This window comes from Hordeum vulgare, chromosome 3H, assembly GCF_904849725.1.
Source record: "Hordeum vulgare subsp. vulgare chromosome 3H, MorexV3_pseudomolecules_assembly, whole genome shotgun sequence".
Lineage (NCBI taxonomy): Eukaryota > Viridiplantae > Streptophyta > Magnoliopsida > Poales > Poaceae > Hordeum > Hordeum vulgare.
Genome location: NC_058520.1, coordinates 253,621,117 through 253,639,161, shown reverse-complemented (window position 1 = coordinate 253,639,161; position 18,045 = coordinate 253,621,117). Strand labels below are relative to the sequence as shown.

Here is an 18,045-nt window from a genome sequence, read left to right as displayed (position 1 = left end):
TGTGCTGCCATATCCAGGGCCGAATTCCAGATTTTTTTGACACGTGGCTGAATTCCAGATTGAACTAGGAAACCCGTTGAAATCACAATGAGTAAGCAAGAATGGTTTTATAGAACAAAACAAACAAGGAATGTTCTCCTCAAGAAACCACAACTGAAAGTTGAACCAAATCCACTTATGTGGTCACAAACACTGATGAAGTCGTTGTATCATTTGAGAGTTGCAGAACTTGCTTACAATAACACAGGCAGGAAATAAAAATTTTACTCTACTAATACTGTATCGGGTAGGCATCTTATCTTTTGGATGCTACCTTTGTTTTTCTTCCATACAATAAACAGTTGAACGTGTGCACACGACAGGATGTAACTTGCTTCTTCAAAGGACAAAAATTTCAAGCACGTAAATGTATTCCTTAATATACTTAAAGGTGAATAATCTCACTATTTGCTAGTGCATGCTTTCTATTCAGTTCAATCAATGCCATTTAATCTAAGAAAATGGGGAAATGAAATAACTTTTAGGTCCACAAATAAGCAGTGAAAGCACATATCAGCATTTCAGTTCTACACAATGTTTGATAAACTTAATGCAGTTCAGCTTCAAACTTCTTCGGGGGGTATGTAAATTCCACAGACATATCTCATATCAGAAACCCTAAATTGAATTAAGACTTTATTGTTTTCTAGATTGGAGTGATTCCAGAGCTTAAACTGAGAACCAGAATTCCTGACAAAATCATTAAAAAAAGCCAGAAATGTTTCTCCACAAGATAATATGGACATAAGAGAGTTATTCAACTGGACAAACATCTTTGGAAGGAACATCAAAACAAATCCAGCAAGGATATTTGCTCAACTGGGACTTGCAGAACTTCCTAATGACACCACAAGCAGGAAATGAAAATTTTACTTTAGGAAGATTGTATCAGGTATCCTTTAAATGCTTTTCATCCATAGCATATAAAGGCGGTGGTGAGCAAAGCAAAAAACAGAGGTTGATGCTCTGGTCCAGATTAGGTACATGTCATCAATGAAGTACTTTTAATTGATTGGTAACATCCTGTCAAGCACATTAGAGATCAAGCATAAAAACACCTGCTAGCTTACAACAGTATGGGAGTACAGAAAACACACTATCATTACACGGTTTCTTAAGGGGTTTGCTTCTATCTATGTTTTAGGTTGTCTGTGTGATTGAGGAGAGACAGTCGTGAGCAAGGAATTCCCCTCCTTGCGCAAGTCGTTCCATGTGCACCTTGATACTTTGTGATGACACATTATATAGATGATGGTCTCGGCCCAGATTTCGGCCATCACCTTCCAGCGGAGATCATCTTCAGAAATAGCGTGCACGTCCTATTTGAGCAAACAGAAGTTAGTATGAAAAAACAATCAATCTTGAAAAAAGAATTTGTTATTACGAAATCTTCCAAATTGTACTATATTTACCAGATTTAAATTCAATTTTCCTGATACAACTGATGAATTCAAGTACACCGGCAGGCATGTTATCTTCACATTCATTGTCCTTGAATGTTAATAGTTGGGCCAAAATTAGTTTTCTGAGTTCATATCCATATTGTACAACCATTATTTTTGTAAACGAATGACATCAAAATTAAATGTGTAATTATAATATAACATTAAATGATCTATATTGTCTTGATATTTACCTTTATAAATGGAAAATGTGGTCTTTCATCTTCCCATGTGGACATGAACAGGGGAACAATATAACTGGAAAGTTCCCTTATATATAAGAATATATATGTTATTAATTTAAATTTAAATTCATTTTCAAAACAACAAATTCTCACTATATAATATTCATCTATTCAAAAATACCTGTTGTAAATTGGAATATCATCTAGGATTTTTTGATGCCATAGAAGAATATTCTCGTTCCATCTAGACCGACGGCATGCCTTTGACATTGCTTTTGGTAAGTGTTCTGCAATCCATATAATTTTGTGCACATATTTTGCGAGTGGGTTGCATCTGTAAATGGGATTAATAGGAGCAGGGTCCAAAATATACACTGTTCTGGTATCTTTGTCCAATATGAATAGAATGAAATCATTGTTGGATTGTACTGGAATATGGATCTGAAATAGGATACATATATTACATGTACTAAAAAATGTGTGGTCCAAAGTATACAAAAGTGCTCTTACCGATTTACATTTTGAAACATTATATTTGATACCAGGCCAACTACGAACAGAATTTGCTAGTTGTTCGACATCTAACTTTTTACGAAAATCTGGGTGCCGTCCAAAATCAGTAGTCATCTAGCACATAAAAATAATTGGTTAGAAAAGTGATTAAAGATAAGAATATAGAAAGAAGTAAATAATGAATTTAAGAACGTACCCAAAATTTCATGTCCATATAATGTTTTGCTATCAATTGTTTTCTTTTTTGTGCCGTTTGGATGTCATCAAAAATAAACTTCTGTATGACCAAATTAAAGCAATCTCGGTCCATAGGTAAATCATCCTTTAGCATTCCTTGTAGTTTTTTAAGAGACAAGCTTATTGGATATGGCTTTGAACTTTGGATCCATACTTTCATGCTAATGGATAAAATTAAGATAATGAATCAATAAGAAAATAAGTAAGATATTGTACAATTGTATTACTAATTTGAAATGACTTACTCTAAAATCTCGGTGTAATTGATGGATTTAATGAAACTACAAAGTCCAGATGTTAACTCATGTAAGCTCATATTAGAAAGAATAGATATCAGTGATCTGTATTTCATTTCAACCAATAATGGGATTTTTTGTTTTGAGTTTTTTATATCATCTAGACTTTCCAATATTTGAACATCATCAAAATCTCCATTGGTGTCATCGTCAGTTTCTTCAACGATTGTAGTGATTGATGCAGTGTTTGTTTTCCAACATAATAGTATGTTGGCTAACTTAAACCTAAATAAAGTAATCATTTCCTGTGCAATATAAACAATTATTAGTATATTTTCAAAGATTAACATACTTTATGTAAAATTGATATACTTTCTATTAAACAAAAAGACATATACATGTGTAATTGCGTATGATAGTGCACTTCCGGTGAAATATTCCATAAATTTGACCATAAATAAACCACATGAAGAATTGTCTTTTTGAACTGGATTTTGAAATTGTTCCGTGATCTTCCATTAAGTAAGATCAACGTCTTTCCAATCCTCGTTAATCAAGTTTTGAATTTTAATAAGGTCCAAATGAAATTGTAATCCTCGTAGCTGAAAAAGATTTAGTGATCAGAAAAGATAGACATTAACAATGTATGAATTTATGTCATTTACATGTAGGATTAAAACTGATGATGTAACTAACCGTAATAGAGAGATCATCTCGATCAAACTTCCAACACAATGAGTCCAGTACTTGAATCTCACGTTTTTTGGAATTTAAAATAGCTAAATACCAATGTGTGTTGCTGGTATTTATTGGAAGTTTAATCTGTAATAAAGATAATTAGGAAAATAAAAATAAATATTGATTGAAACATGAACATGAAAATTATGGATACGGATATTACCATGTCATGCTCCATTTATTTCTTGACAATCTCTGTAACGAAGGCACTATTTTGTTGTATGCCAAGGTTACCATCCCGTTTTAATAGTGAGATAACAAAAGGACTCTCAAAATATACTTTATTGCCATTCTGGACATGTATTTGGTCCTTTATACAACATATATATGCATCGATCACCTATAATTAAGATTATTTTCAAACAAATACATTAGTAATAGATATTAGTGATTAGAAACTTATTTCTGTTTGAGTAAGGGTATACTTACATCATCGTTTACCCACTCTTTTTCATCAAGCAAGCACATCAATTGATTTTGTAACACAGTACTTCCATCTATCTGAACCAACTCTTGTTTTCTCAAAGCTGATTCAATTATTATATGAGCACATAGATCATAAGCGGTCAATGTATAGTCTGCAAAAAAATCAAATAATTTAAGAATATATTGGATAGAGAAGTACACAGAATAAATGAAACAAATACCTTGTGGTAGATAATCATATTTTTAAACAATTTTGATCTCTTTATTTGAATCTGGTTCCTTAACATCATGTAATGGTAAAACAGGAGATAATGTCGAGCTAGATGGGGATGTAGGTGATGCCAATGAATCATGGTCTATCTGAATGTCTGATTCTGACACCATTCATTCAAAACATTCAGATTTTGGAGTAGACGCTGACATATAATTTAAGAATATATTGAATAAAAAAGTACACAAAATAAATGAAACAAATACCTTGTGGTAGATAATCATATTTTTGAACAATTTTGATCTCTTTATTTGAATCTGGTTCCTTAACATCATGTAATGGTAAAACAAGAGATAATGTCGAGCTAGATGGGGATGGAGGTGATGCCAATGGATCACAATCTATCTGAATGTCTGATTCTGGCACAATTGATTCAAAACATTCAGATTTTGGAGAACATGGTGACATTGGTTTTGGCTCTAGAACACCTAATTCAGAAAATTTTGCTTTTTTTGAAGGACGGTTATCCAAATCCTCTGCAATGCTCAGTTCAGCAATGTCATCTATTTCCTTTAGCAACAACATAATTATAATTAGCTCAAATAGATTCTCAACTATATATATTACTAATCACCCTTCACAAATTAAAGTCCTTCCAATTCATATGTGTATCAGTAATACCACGTGCACTTCAACCATAACAGAAAAAAAAAACACCACCAAACCCATTAAAAAACATCAACAGGACTGGAAAACGCCAGCGCCTTCTGGCAGGAAAAAAGGCCTGGGCTGGAACACAAGGGAGGGAAAACCGGGCTCACATGTGAAACAGTTACAGAAAGGGAAAGAAAGAGAGAACCAAAACCAGAGTGTGCAAATCTCCAGGCTTTCAGCTCTCTCCTCTCTCCTGTGGCAACAGCTTCCTCCTCAGATCTGCACCAGCTTCTGACCTCTCTTCTCTCCCTTCCCCTCCATTTGCTCTTCCCCGCAAGTTACACCAGAAATTCGGGAAACACAACCATTTTCTGGCAAATTCCTTGCCAGGTGTTTTCCAGCGTCCCCCCCTATTTCCCCCTGTACCCAGTTACCTCTAGAAACTGGGCAGTACTCGCAGCTCAGCAAGAACCATAAGAGTACGTCTGTTCAAACTTGCCAGGTTTATTATGGGGTCAAGGCTCTTACCCAGCCTTACTGTTTTCTTCTCACAGATCGGATTCTAGTCACGTTATTGTGAGTAATTAGTGCAACCAGAAGATGCTCAAACAATTGCTTCTTAAATTTTTTTGTCTCATTAAATTATTTCCTGATGAAAGTGGATGAGATCCTGCGCAAGTACATAGCATGTGTGGATTCATGACTTCATGCCAGTGTTCCTGCTCAATTACATAACATGTGCGGATCATGTTTTTATTCAGCTCATTTCCTGGTCTGAAGTTAGTCGACATTTGCTGCTTTATTCAGTATATTCATGAGGTAATTGTTGTCCTTGCAGATCACCCTTATTGGCACATCAGGGATCTCAGGGTCCTATGTTGAGATGAGGGCATGATGGAACTCTCATACCAGAACCATGGCCAAACACTTATGGTCTGATGGGAGGCTGTGTATCGATATCAGAACCAGGTGTTCCGTTTCCTTTTATCTTTCCCCAGTAGCTGCCATGCCAATAACAAGAAGATCGTCAAAACATATGCACTCACTTCAAGTAGCTCTTTGCGCTCCAGACTTTCCTACTGATGAGAAGTTATGTCTAGCTGCGTCGGACGGTTGTCCGTCCTTTGCGGTTATCTTATTGCGCTTGCTCTACTGCTGCACGCACCCACGGTGCTTGGGATTGATTGATGGCTGGCTATCTGACGGTGTACTGCACGCAGGACTACAATGTGACGCTGGTGTACTACCTGTCGCACTACCTGGTGGACATGGTGAGCGAGAAGGCCGGCCACGTGCTCAAGCTCGACAAGATCGACGAGGGCCGCAACTGGCTCGGCGCCGACGTGCTCGTCTTCGACTCCTGGCACTGGTGGCCACGCTCCGGCAAGGATCAGCCGTAAGACCGGTGTTGCGTCGTCTGTTTCTCCGGGCTGTGTTTTTTCAGGCAGGTTATGACTGACTCAACTCTGAACTCGCACGGCGCGTGTGTGTGTGTGTCGTTGCTGCAGCTGGGACTTGAGCAAGAGGGAAGCCAGGTGATGAAGGACATGGACCGGATGGCGGCCTTCACCAAGGCGCTCAAGACCTGGGCCGGATGGGTGGACGCCAACCTCGTCCGGATGTGTGCAGATTTGGAAGATTTCCAATATCCACTATTTGATGAAGGGGTTGTTCATGTTCTTTTTCTAAGAAATCGACAGATCAAATAAATAAAATCAAGATAAGAAGAAAAAACCTAGACATTTAGAAACCATCTCTGGTTTTAATCCAATCAACCAACTATTGCTTTGTAGCTCTCAGAAATGTTTCTCATTGTGAACAGGAAAGATGAATCTACAGTTCAGTATAACGAAGTAATCTTCTGGCTAAAAAAACTTACCAACTAATGAACATAAGCTTGTTCCCGTGGATATAACATGGAAATCACAATAAACGATTAGCTGTGTCGGACGGTTGTCCGTCCTTTACGGTTTTCTTATTGCGCTTGCTCTACTGCTGCACGCACGCACGGTGCTTGGGATTGATTGATGGCTGGCTATGTAATCTGTCCAGCCATGCTACTTTACAGGCTTGCAAATCATTTTTCTAGAAACAAGCACAATACGTTGCTTTTTAATATGTGAAGATAACTTGCGTTGTAGCGCCTTACATTTCTTTGCACTGAAGATCCATAAAAGTACCGAATTATCCTGGTTATAAGTTACCAATTCTTATTCGCATGAACCACTGTTTTAACTCTTAATCATGAAATTTCAGGGTACCATGTTACTTTAGGTTTTTAATGACACACATTGTCTTCTAATACATTTTCACTCCGAATGATCAACATATTGTCTTCTAATATAGTTTCACTCTGAATGATCAACATTTTGTATGCATGACAATGTTACATGTCTGTTTTCATTCAGACTTTCGAGGTATCTAGGATATAGAGTCGAGCGTTTAAAATCCCGTACATATGTTTTTTTATGGTGTGTTGTTGTGGTAGGCAAAGAAGAATAACAGGGGCCATGCCCGTGGGTGGCTTTGCCGGCGACTCAGGCAAGGCACCGTCTTTCTTACACGGCTTCTTCCGGTGCCCAAAGCTAAGCATCAGCTTGGCTTGTCTAGCCAGCAAAGCATCACCCACCAGCAAGACAGAGCACCACATTTCAACCTAATTGCCACCCCTTTCCCATCTCCTAGATACCCTGGAAGCCAAACACACACACACACACACACACTCTCAGCTCCTACCAATTGTTCTGTACTTTCTTACCACATAATTGTCAAATCTGAACATGTGTGCTACAGCATTCTCCTTACATTTAAGAGAAATCTATATGTCCTGCCACTCATGAAAAAAGCAAAGTCCGTGATACAATTATGGGATTTAGCTTTATAAAATAAATGTTAGGTGGATCAGATCCCTGGAGTCTCACCATTCTGTAAATGGAGTTCATCTCATTGTCACCTATTAGTTTCCTACCAAACAATAGAGTGGGCACATGTTGTCGTAATTCCGTACTTATGGAGTACGAAATTCCACATGATTATCACACCTAGATTCTAAATAAATAGTAGGCATAAAACTTCATCTGTGTAAGCAAACTGGGGTGGCCCAGATACACAATCATTAAGGACACGCAAGAGAGATAGGGCTACTTCACAGGCACAGACCGCAACATTTACCAACAACTGATCATTGTTGAACGCAGGCAAGCCAATGAGATTCGTAGATAGTGTGTGCCACCAGATTCAAAGAAGCCTCCTTTATTGTGCTAATCTGATGGGGTCAAAGGAGGTTAAACAGGCTCAGCATCAGCAGGAGTGGCTACCGGACCATGAGAAAGTGTAAGAAAAAGAGTTCAGAAACTCTAAGCAAGACTTGGATTCAGTTAAACGTGCTTTGCGCTCATTCTGGTCAGCTGTCAGCGCCGCAAAAATGCAAAAAGAATGACCTCATGGAAAAGGTAATGAAGGATCCTTCTTGAGAGAGGAGAATGTAACATTTTGTATGCATGACAGTGTTACGTGTCTGTTTTCATTCAGACTTTCGAGATATCTAGGATATAGAGTCGATTTGATATTTTGATCCAATTAGCTAGCTGAGGGATCTAAGCTGACAAAGTATGTGTTCCAGATCTGATGATAGAGTTCATCAAGTGAACAAAATGCTTTCCTAACAGGATACTGCACTGATCCTAACAGCAACCGAGGGGCTAACTTCACCTAGCAGCTAGATAGTATTAAACCCAGTCAGTTCAGAGATGATCAGGGAATGATGTGGCAGGAGATGCTTCACTACCATCCTGAAGCAGCCGCGGCAGTAAACATGTGACGAACATATTGCAGTACCCCGGGAAGAACCCGGCAGGCTCACGGTCGGTGTGATACATACCTCTCGTGTAGCCGAAGCAGGCGGCATTGGAGTGCTCCGCGGATGATCTTCTAGCTCCGGCGAAGTCGGCGCTTCTTTCTCCGACGAACTCGGCACCGACCTTGGATGTATTTACCTGATAGAGATAGTTTCGTGGCAATTGACCTGATGCAGATTTCAGCCGAGGTGGTGTCCTTCTTATAGCATCTAGCAGCAATCCAGGACGGACACGGTTTGTACTTTGAATCGGACACCACCGCCACGGCAACGCACCACCGCGTGAAGCCTGCCGGCCTCCCCTTTCCCTTGTTGTGTCCCCGGCCTCGCCGTGCTCCGACACGGCCATCCCCGTCGTCGCGCCGCCCCTTCCCGCTAGCCTCACGCGCCACCCCCCGGCCATCCCCATCCCTGTCGCCGCATCAGCATGCCCGTCATGCCCGGGCCTCTCCGCATCAGCGTGCCATCGCCAGTCCATCTCTGGCCCGTCCCCTCCAAGCGTCGTCGCCGGGCAGACACCGTCCCATCGCCTCCTCGCCCGTCGCCGGCCCGTTGCCGTCGAGAAGGCCCCTCCTCAGGACAGCAATGGATAAGCCGGCGAGAGCGCTCGCGTGGATAGGAGACCTTGACTACGGGAGAGGTGCGCGTGGATAAGTGGAACGTTTTTTCATTAAACAAAGGACCACGGGTTGATTTCGATAAACTACAGGGGCTTTTTTGTAAAATAGCCACGACGTACGGCAGAAGCGCTCCGCGCTTTATTATTAGGGGAGATAGAGCATGCTGGAGGTTATGAGGCAAAAAGGAGGAGATGGTCACACCGACTCGGCGTATCAATGGGCTATGGAGATGCCCGTCAATAGATATGAATGTGAATGAGTAGGGATTGCCATGCAAGAGATGCACAAGAGCTATAAGTGTGTGAAAGCTCAAAAAGAAAACTAGTGGGTGTGCACCCAACTCGCTTGCTCACGAAGACCTAGGGCAATTTTGAGGAAGCCCATCATTGGAATATACAAGACAAGTTATATAATGAAAATTCCCACTAGTATATGAAAGTGACAAAACAAGAGACTATCTATGATGAAGAACATGGTGCTACTTCGAAGCACAAGTGTGGAAAAAGATAGTAGCATTGTCCCTTCTCTCTTTTTCTCTCATCATTTTTTTGTTTGGGCTCTTTGGCCTCTTTTTTCATTCTTTTTTCTCTTTTTTTGTGTGGGCATCTTTGGCCTCTTTTTTTATTTCCTCACATGGGACAATGCTCTAATAATGATGATCATCACACTTTTATTTACTTACAACTCAATACTTAGAACAATAATGACTCTATATGAAATGCCTCCGGCAGTGTACCGGGATGTGTAACGATCTAGCTTAGCGTATGACGTTGAAACATCTCGCTAGCTATCTTACAATCATGCAATGGCAAAATGAAAATGATGGCACATGTCATGAGACGGAACGATGGAAGTTGCATGGCAATATATCTCGGAATGGCTATGAAAATGCCATAATAGGTAGGTATGGTGGCTGTTTTGAGGAAGGTATATGGTGGGTTTGTGAACTGGCAAAAGTTGCGCGGCGCTAGAGAGGCTAGCAATGGTGGAAGGTGAGAGTGCATCTATACCATGGACTCACATTAGTCATGAAGAACTCATATACTTATTGCAAAAGTTTTATTAGTAATTGAAACAAAGTGCTAAACGCATACTCCTAGGGGAAGGGTTGGTAGGTGTTAACCATCGCGCGATCCCGACCGCCACACAAAGGATGACAATCAATAAATCAATTATGCTCCGACTTCCTAACATATCGGTTCACCATACGTGCATGCTACGAGAATCACTAACCTCAACACAAGTATTTCTAGATTCACAACACCCTACTAACATGACTCTAATATTACCATATCCATATCTCAAAACTAATTGTGGGAATCAAACTTCTCTTACTAATCAATGCACTTGAATATGAAAGTTTTTATTATATCCTCTTTGGATGCCTATCATATTTAGGACTAATTTCGTAGCACACGCCAATTACCAAGTTACTTAGAGAGAGCATTATCAAAATGATATAAGTGAAGATCGAGAGTTTTTATTTCTACAAAATATGACACCGTCGTGCTCTAAAAAGATTTAAGTGAAGCACTAGAGCAAAATCATCTAGCTCAAAAGATATAAGTGAAGCTCATGGGAGCTAAATTGCCTAGCTCAAAAGATATAAGTGAAGCTCATTGAGTATTCTAACAAATTCACGATGAGTGCATGTCCCTCTCAAAAAGGTGTGCAACAAGGATGATTGTGATAAAAAAAAGCAAAGACTCCTATAATACACGACGCTCCAAGCAAAACACATATCATGTGGTGAATAAAAATATAGCTCCAAGTAGCATTACCGATGGATTGAAGACAAAAGAGGGGATGCCTTCCCGGGGCATCCCCAAGCTTAGGATTTTTGGTGTCCTTGAATTTGGCTTGGGATGACATGGAAATCCCCAAGCTTAAGCTCTTTTCACTCTTTATTCCATTGTCCATAAGAACATCACCCAAAACTTGAAAACTTCACAACACAAAACTTAAACAAAATCTCGTGATATCATTAGCATAAGAAAACTACCAACTTTTAGCTACTGTAGTAAACTTAATTTTCATTTAGATTGATGTTATATTACTGTATTCTCACTTTCCCATGACTCGTACCCCCCGATACTAACCATAGTTTCATCAAAATAAGTAATCAACACAACAAAAATAGAATATGTCAAAAACAGAACAGTTTGTAGCAATCTGTATGTTTCGTATACCTGTGCTATCCCAAAAATTCTCAAAAATTATGACAATTAGGGAAATTCGCATACAATCAGCAGTAAAAAGAATCAACTCAAAAGCTCTTTCTGGATAGGAATTACAAATAATTTCGTGAGCACAAAGTTTCTGTCTTTTTTAGCATGATTAAACAACTATCACCAAAACTAATCATAAAGGTTCTACTTGGCACAAACACTAATTAAACATAAAAAACACAACCGTAACAGAATCATGATGGTGTGGACTCAATAAGACAGAAAGTGAAAAGCAAAAATAAATTTATTCATTGGGTTGCCTCCCAACAAGCGCTATCGTTTAACGCCCTTAGCTAGGCATAAGGCGATAGAATCAAGTATCATCATCTTTAGTGCTCAAACCATAAGTAGCTCTCATCATGGATTCATAAGGCAATCTTATTTTCATTCTAGGAAAGTGGTCTATGCCCTTCTTTAATGGAAATTGAAATTTAATATTCCCTTCCTTCATATCGATAACAACACCAATAGTCCTAAGGAAAGGTCTACCAAGAATAATGGGACATGTTGGATTGCAATCAATATCAAGAACAATGAAATTTGCGGGCACATAGTTCCTATTTGCAATAATAAGAACATCATTAATCCTTCTCATAGGTTTCTTAATAGTAGAATCCGCAAGATGCAAATTAAGAGAGCACTCATCAATCTCATTGAAACCTAGAACATCACATAAAGATTTTGGAATTGTGGAAACACTAGCACCCAAATCACACAAAGCATGGCATTCATAATTTTTAATCTTGATTTTTATAGTAGGTTCCCACTCATCATGAAGTTTTCTAGGAATAGATATCTCCAACAAGTTTCTCTTCAAGAGATTTCATCATAGCATCAACGATATGATTGGTAAAAGCCTTATTTTGGATATAGGCATGTGTAGAGTTTAGCATGGATTGCATCAAGGAAATATATTCAATCAAAGAGCAACTATCATAATTAAATTCCTTGAAATCCAAAGTAGTAATTTCATCACTACTCAAAGTTTTGAGATCCTCTACTCCACTTTCAGTATTTTTAACATCAAGATAAGTAGACTCCGAATCATTGGGGTGTTCCTCAACCAAAGTGGATTCACATCCAGCCTCATCATCATTAAGATTGACATTAGAAAACAAGGATTCAATAGGAGTCACACCAAGCACTTTAAGATCTTCATGATTCTCATCACGAGAACACGCCTTTTTAAGCCATTCATGTCTAGCACGAATTTGGGCGGTTCTTTCTTTACTCTCATTCATAGAAACACGCATAGCTTTCAAAGTTTCATCCATATTTATCTTGGGAGGAGAACATCTCAATTTCAAAGCATCAATACCAAGAGACGACAAGGCAACTTCAAAGTTCTATGAGGGCTGATGGGAACTCCCGCTGGCTCCTCTGCTCCCCCCAACCCTGCACCCGCGACACCCTCACCGCCGGCCTGCGCTGCCTCCGGGTCACCCTCTCCACCGACCTCACCGCCTCCAACCCTCCCCTCTACGCGGAACTCCTGCTGCAACTCACCTGCCTTCATCACCATAGCCACCGCCGATCCTTCTCACCCATATGTCCGTTCCGGCCAAGTGGCTCTCCGCTCCATCCTCGGAATCGACAACGAGAGGGGTGCCGCCTTCCAGGGGCGTCTGCACGCCGCCGGCGGCCCTTCGCCTACCTCATCTAACACTCCCAGCTACCACCCAGTTCTCATCCACTTCCATCGCTCATCGCTAGCTCTAGACGAAACCCTAGTCGCTGCTCTACTTCAGGCTGTCATCGGAGACTACGCCGGTGAGTTCCTCGTCGCCAAGTGCGACTCAGCTACCTTCCGGTTCCATGTTAACTCAGTCGCTGCGCAGGATATCCTCCTGCTCGAGGACCCTGTCTGCACCCGCTACCTCTCATCCGTCTTCCTGTCGTATACTCCACTGCCTCCTTCATCTCCCTCTGCTACCTTAGGTTGCTCTAGCCTGGATGACCTCCTTCGCATTCCCTACGACCTTTCGCTCCAGTTTGAGGCCATTGCTTCCCTCCACCTGGGTTCCCCTATCACCCTCTCGACAGATTCTGGCCACGGTTGCCGCATGCGTGCCTGGATCTTCCAGTTCCCTGTAAAGCTGGACTGCGACATGCTCAACCTCATCCTCTCCAGGCTATTTGGTGGCGAATACTCCCGCTTCAACACCACCCTCGATGACGACCGCCGCTTCTCCTTAACTGTCGCCTCGCCGGCGATCGCGACCCTCATCGCCAGCTTCGGCGACTTCAAGCGGCCGGGCATTTTGCTACGCTTCCCCAACCCCTCAACTCCCGCCATACCCTCGGTGGTTCATCGGTTTCCTGCGACGGCAACTTCAGAACACCGCTCCTTTGATCCCTCCAAGGTTAGGCTCTTCCGTCCAGTGGCGGAGACAGGGGGGCGAGCAGGGGCCTGGCCCCCCCCAACGACCAGCTTACACATGAAGTATTGCTACGTATATACCTGTACTTGGCTTGTTGGCCCCCCCCATCAGCAGTACTGCCAAGCACTTTGTGAAAGTACAGGTACCGAGCAGTCTTTCATAAGTGCATAATTAACTATACATAGGATCTTATTTGGCTTGGCCAACCCATATTCAAATCCTGGCTCCGCCACTGCTTCCGTCCTGGTTTAAGATTCTACAACTGTATTAAGAGTACTCTCCACTCGGATGTCGCTGCTCCACTGAATATCAACCCCCTCCGCCTGCTCTATTTGGATCTGTTTCGAGTCTAATCTAGTTAACCCTTCGCGGACACTGGTTTTAAACGTGCTAAACCATTTTTTCTCCCGTTTCAACAATTTCCAAGCAACTAGACTCTCTGACTACCTGTTCATGACGACCGTTAGCTCTCCTGCGGTACGCGCCGAAATACTGTTGTCTAATGTGCTCGATTTCAAATGCCTATCCCTTCACCTTTTTGACTGCCCGCAACTGGCTCATGATCAGCTCGAGTCCTTTAGTACAACCTCCCATCCCATTGACCTATCGGCCACTGTTGCTGCACCACCATCTGTACTAGGCCCACACCCCTCATTCACCAAAAAAAAACTACCACGAACCTGCCGCCTTTGACCGCTCCATCCTCCTCCCATCCCTCCTCTCATCTCAGGGAAGCAGCCAGGTCCGGACAAAAGACGGCAGCCGAGGACGATCTCTCACCTACCCAGCCCGCAAACCCACGCCCCCAGGCCCCTGACCAGATTCGCCCCTACGCCACACGCGTGCGCCCTGCATCGCCGCCCGACAGAGGCACCCCGCTGACATCCTCTTTTCAGCCAACGCAGCCCATAAAGTCCACCCTCACCTCCACCCGTGTTGCATTTCCCTCTGCATCCATGCTGCCTGCTCAGCCGGTACCAGACCTGACGCTTCTGCATGCTCATCCCCAGCAGAACCACCCTGCATGCTCATCCTCTCCACTCCAATCAGCAGGTACAAACAGCTCTCATCTCCCTCCGCTTCAGCGCCAAGGCGGCATGCTGACCAAAGAATCTTATGATCACTCCGACCAGTGCCCGAGCTTGACCGCTCCTAACCCTGAAACTGCTCAAATCCCTGCCATCCCCTCTCGCGCGACGCACATCCTGCGCGTGCACTCGCCAAATGATGTGACTGCACATCACGCTACACCCTCCTTCAAAGAACTGCTTCTATCCGCCTCTCCTTCGGCCAGCGTTCAACTCCATCCCTCACCAGCCACGCTAGCCTCGGTGAAGCCTATAAACTACTCCTCCTCCCCCACTGCCAACACTCACTTCCACCCAGTCCACTCGCGCCTCGCCCGCCAACAAAAGCCCCGCTGCTTCCGCTGCCTAGTCTCCGATCATTCGGTCGAGTTCTACCGCGACCCAGTCCGGTGCGCTCGGTGCTGGCGCTCGGGGCACCGCAGCCCTCTCTGCCGCTCTATTAGACGCCACCACTACTTCCCGCCTATTCCCCCCAAGCCGTCTCTAAACCCCTCCTTCTCCCCGTGCAGCAACATGGCCAGCAATGTTGCTCCCCCAAGCGTCCCTCTCCTTGTCTACTCCCCCACACGCTCTGCCACTCCCATGCTCGGGGTCCCGGCCTCGGCTGCCGGCTTCCTTCGTGGGCAGCCAACCAACGCTGCCGCTTCGGCATCGCTGCCACTAGACGCTGACGCCCTGCGCCGTCGCCTACAAGACGTCCGCACTGCCAACTCCTTCACCCACAGTGACCACGTCGAGGCTACCTCTCCTGGTGCTGCCTCGCCGCTCGCTCCGCCTCTTCCTCCGTTCATCCCCGTTGTCGTCCCCCCGCCGTGCATTATTCAATGTCCGCGGCACTTCGCCTTCGCCCACCTGCGCGACGCCGTCCACAACCCCTCCGGCATCATCCGCCAGGCGCTGCAGACCGTCGGTGGGAATCCGGCGTTCGCCATCGGCGGCTCCTGGCGCGGTGAAGCTTGCCTCACCTTGTCCAGCCACCTCGAGCGAGAGCGCGTCCTTTCGAGGGGCTTGCTGCACTTCGACGGCAACGTCCTCTCCATCGAACCTGTGGAGGAGGCCGAGCGTAGTATCGCTATCTTCGACGAGCTCGTCGAGCTTGAGGCCATCGGCATGCCCCACGAGCTGTGGCATGACGCTGGCGTCAAGTTCGTGCTCAGCCGCCTCGGCGACGTCTGCTCTGTGGATCAATATTGCATGCAGGGAGACTATACGTCCGTGCGCGCTCTTGTTATGATTGCTGGTGGCCTGCCGATGCCGGACTCTATGGTCGTGCGCCTGCCCATCTCCCACGAAGTCAAGCTCGTTTCTCTCAAAGTCATGCAACGGTGACCTTGGCGACGGCCGCGGCTCTGTGGACCGCATCAGGTCGAGTCTGCAGCACTGGAACAGCACCATCCGCGGCGACCACGGGCAGCCGAGTGGCAAGACAGCACGCCATGATTTGCAAGGTGAGCTACTCTGTCCTATTTAGATATGTAGAACAACATGCGTTAATTTTGGAAACTTGTTTTGCTGAATCCGATAAAAACAAGTTTCGTATAGTGTTCATTGTTGACATGGTGCTTATATTTTGAAATGTAGGACTTGTGAACAAAGACATAAATCGTGTGTGGAACCATGGTTCTAAATTTGAGGGAGGATTTCATTGTCAGTATTGCAACCTAAGGAAGAGAGGAGGAGGTGCAACTCGCTTTAAAGAGCATCTTGGCCATGTAGTAGGTGAAGTGAGAGAGTGCCCAAATGTTCCAAGAAATGTGAAAGATTTAATGAAGAATGCCGTGTATGAGACAAGGAACAAAAAGAGGAAGAAGGCAACTGATAAGCTTAGATTGGAGCGTGAGATAATGGATGGGTTGTATCATAGGGAAGGGGTGATAAACATTGACGATGATGATGATGCTGAACTTCAGATGGCAATTCGGGAGTCACTTAGCGACAAGAATGTCTCTCGTGCAGTTGAGAGGAGGCGTGGGAGTGGTAGTGGTGTCCGCGTCTCTGTTGGGAAAAGTAGCATCACAACCTTCTTCAACAAGGAGTTATCGAGCAACAAAGTATCAATGCAGCCCAAGATTACCACCTCTTTCGATCTTGAGTCAAGAGATGTACTCGGCCAATCTTGGGCAAAAAAATTTCACGCAAATGATATTGCTGGTCTGAAAGCTGACTGTCCATACTTTCGGGCAGCAATGAAGATCACTCAAAAGCTTGGTCCAATTCCTCTCCCAACTGCCAAGGAGATTGATGGGATATATCTGGACAAGAACTATGATGAAGCTGTGGAGTGGCTGAAGATTTTCAAACAAGATTGGAAGAACTTTGGTGTTACCGTGATGTGTGACTCATGGACTGGGCCTACTGGCATGAGTGTTATCAACTTCATGGTGTATTGCAATGAAAAAATGTTTTTCCATAAATCCATTGATGCTTCTGGTCAAACTCAAAATTCTGGTTAGTTTTCTATTGAAATGAAAATTGTTTATTTCGTTCTCTTGCATAGTGTTTTTCACTTGTTAACTATGGTAATCTAGTTACTTATGCTTTCTTTTTCTTGTTAATTATGTCTACTTATGATTTTCTGTTTTCTACTTGTTAATTATGTCTACTTGTGCTTTTCTGTAATTTTACTTGTTGATTCTGGTTGCTCATCCTTTTCTGTTTTTGTACTTGTTAATTACTGTTGCTTATGTTTATACGTTCTTTACTTGTTAAATATGGTTACCTATACTTTTGTGGTAAAATTTTGCAGAATTTATCTATAGACAGATTAAAAAGGTTGTTGTTGATGAGATAGGACATGAGAATGTGGTTCAAATTATAACCGACAATGGTTCAAATTATAAAAAAGCTTGTAAAACTCTTGTAGAACAACCAGAGTACAACCATATTGTTTGGCAACCATGTGCTGCCCATACAATCAACCTCATGCTTAAAGATATTGCTAAGTTTCCGGAAGTTGATGTGATAGTTAAAAGTGCCAAGCAAATCTGTAGGTTTTTTCATAATCACAATAACCTGCATGATAGCATGAAAAAGAATGTTGGCGGTGAACTGATAAAACCCAATGCCACTCGGTTTGGTACGGTGTTCATGTTCCTTGAGAGTTATCATGAAAAGAAGGATCAGTTTAGGAAATGGATGGTATCTGATGATTGGAAGAAAAGTATTTGGAGGAAGGATGCTGATTATGTGTT

The 18,045-nt window shown here is 42.9% G+C and overlaps 1 protein-coding gene and 2 non-coding genes across 5 annotated transcripts; 1 reads left to right on the top strand and 2 right to left on the bottom strand.

Annotated features, from left to right (window-relative positions):
• Positions 1-196: 196 nt before the first annotated feature.
• Positions 197-315, bottom strand: LOC123445864. The gene has a single exon (XR_006631225.1). It is a non-coding gene; the product is annotated as a small nucleolar RNA snoR104 (small nucleolar RNA).
• Positions 316-842: 527 nt separating this feature from the next.
• On the bottom strand, positions 843-957 carry LOC123445863. The gene has a single exon (XR_006631224.1). It is a non-coding gene; the product is annotated as a small nucleolar RNA snoR104 (small nucleolar RNA).
• A 3,927-nt stretch (positions 958-4,884) lies between these two features.
• On the top strand, positions 4,885-6,530 carry LOC123439845 (protein trichome birefringence-like 41). 3 transcript variants are annotated; one of them, XM_045116492.1, is made up of 4 exons: positions 4,885-5,160; positions 5,520-5,650; positions 5,902-6,077; positions 6,190-6,530. In XM_045116492.1, the coding sequence occupies exons 2-4, from the start codon at positions 5,620-5,622 to the stop codon at positions 6,388-6,390; spliced, it is 408 nt and encodes a 135-aa protein (XP_044972427.1). In that variant the 5' UTR covers positions 4,885-5,160; positions 5,520-5,619; the 3' UTR covers positions 6,391-6,530. The 3 variants fall into 3 exon arrangements, with proteins under 3 accessions (XP_044972427.1, XP_044972428.1, XP_044972426.1); XM_045116493.1 differs by having other exon boundaries at positions 4,887-5,160; positions 5,520-6,077; XM_045116491.1 differs by lacking the exon at positions 4,885-5,160 and adding an exon at positions 5,284-5,419 and having other exon boundaries at positions 5,520-6,077.
• Positions 6,531-18,045: the final 11,515 nt, after the last annotated feature.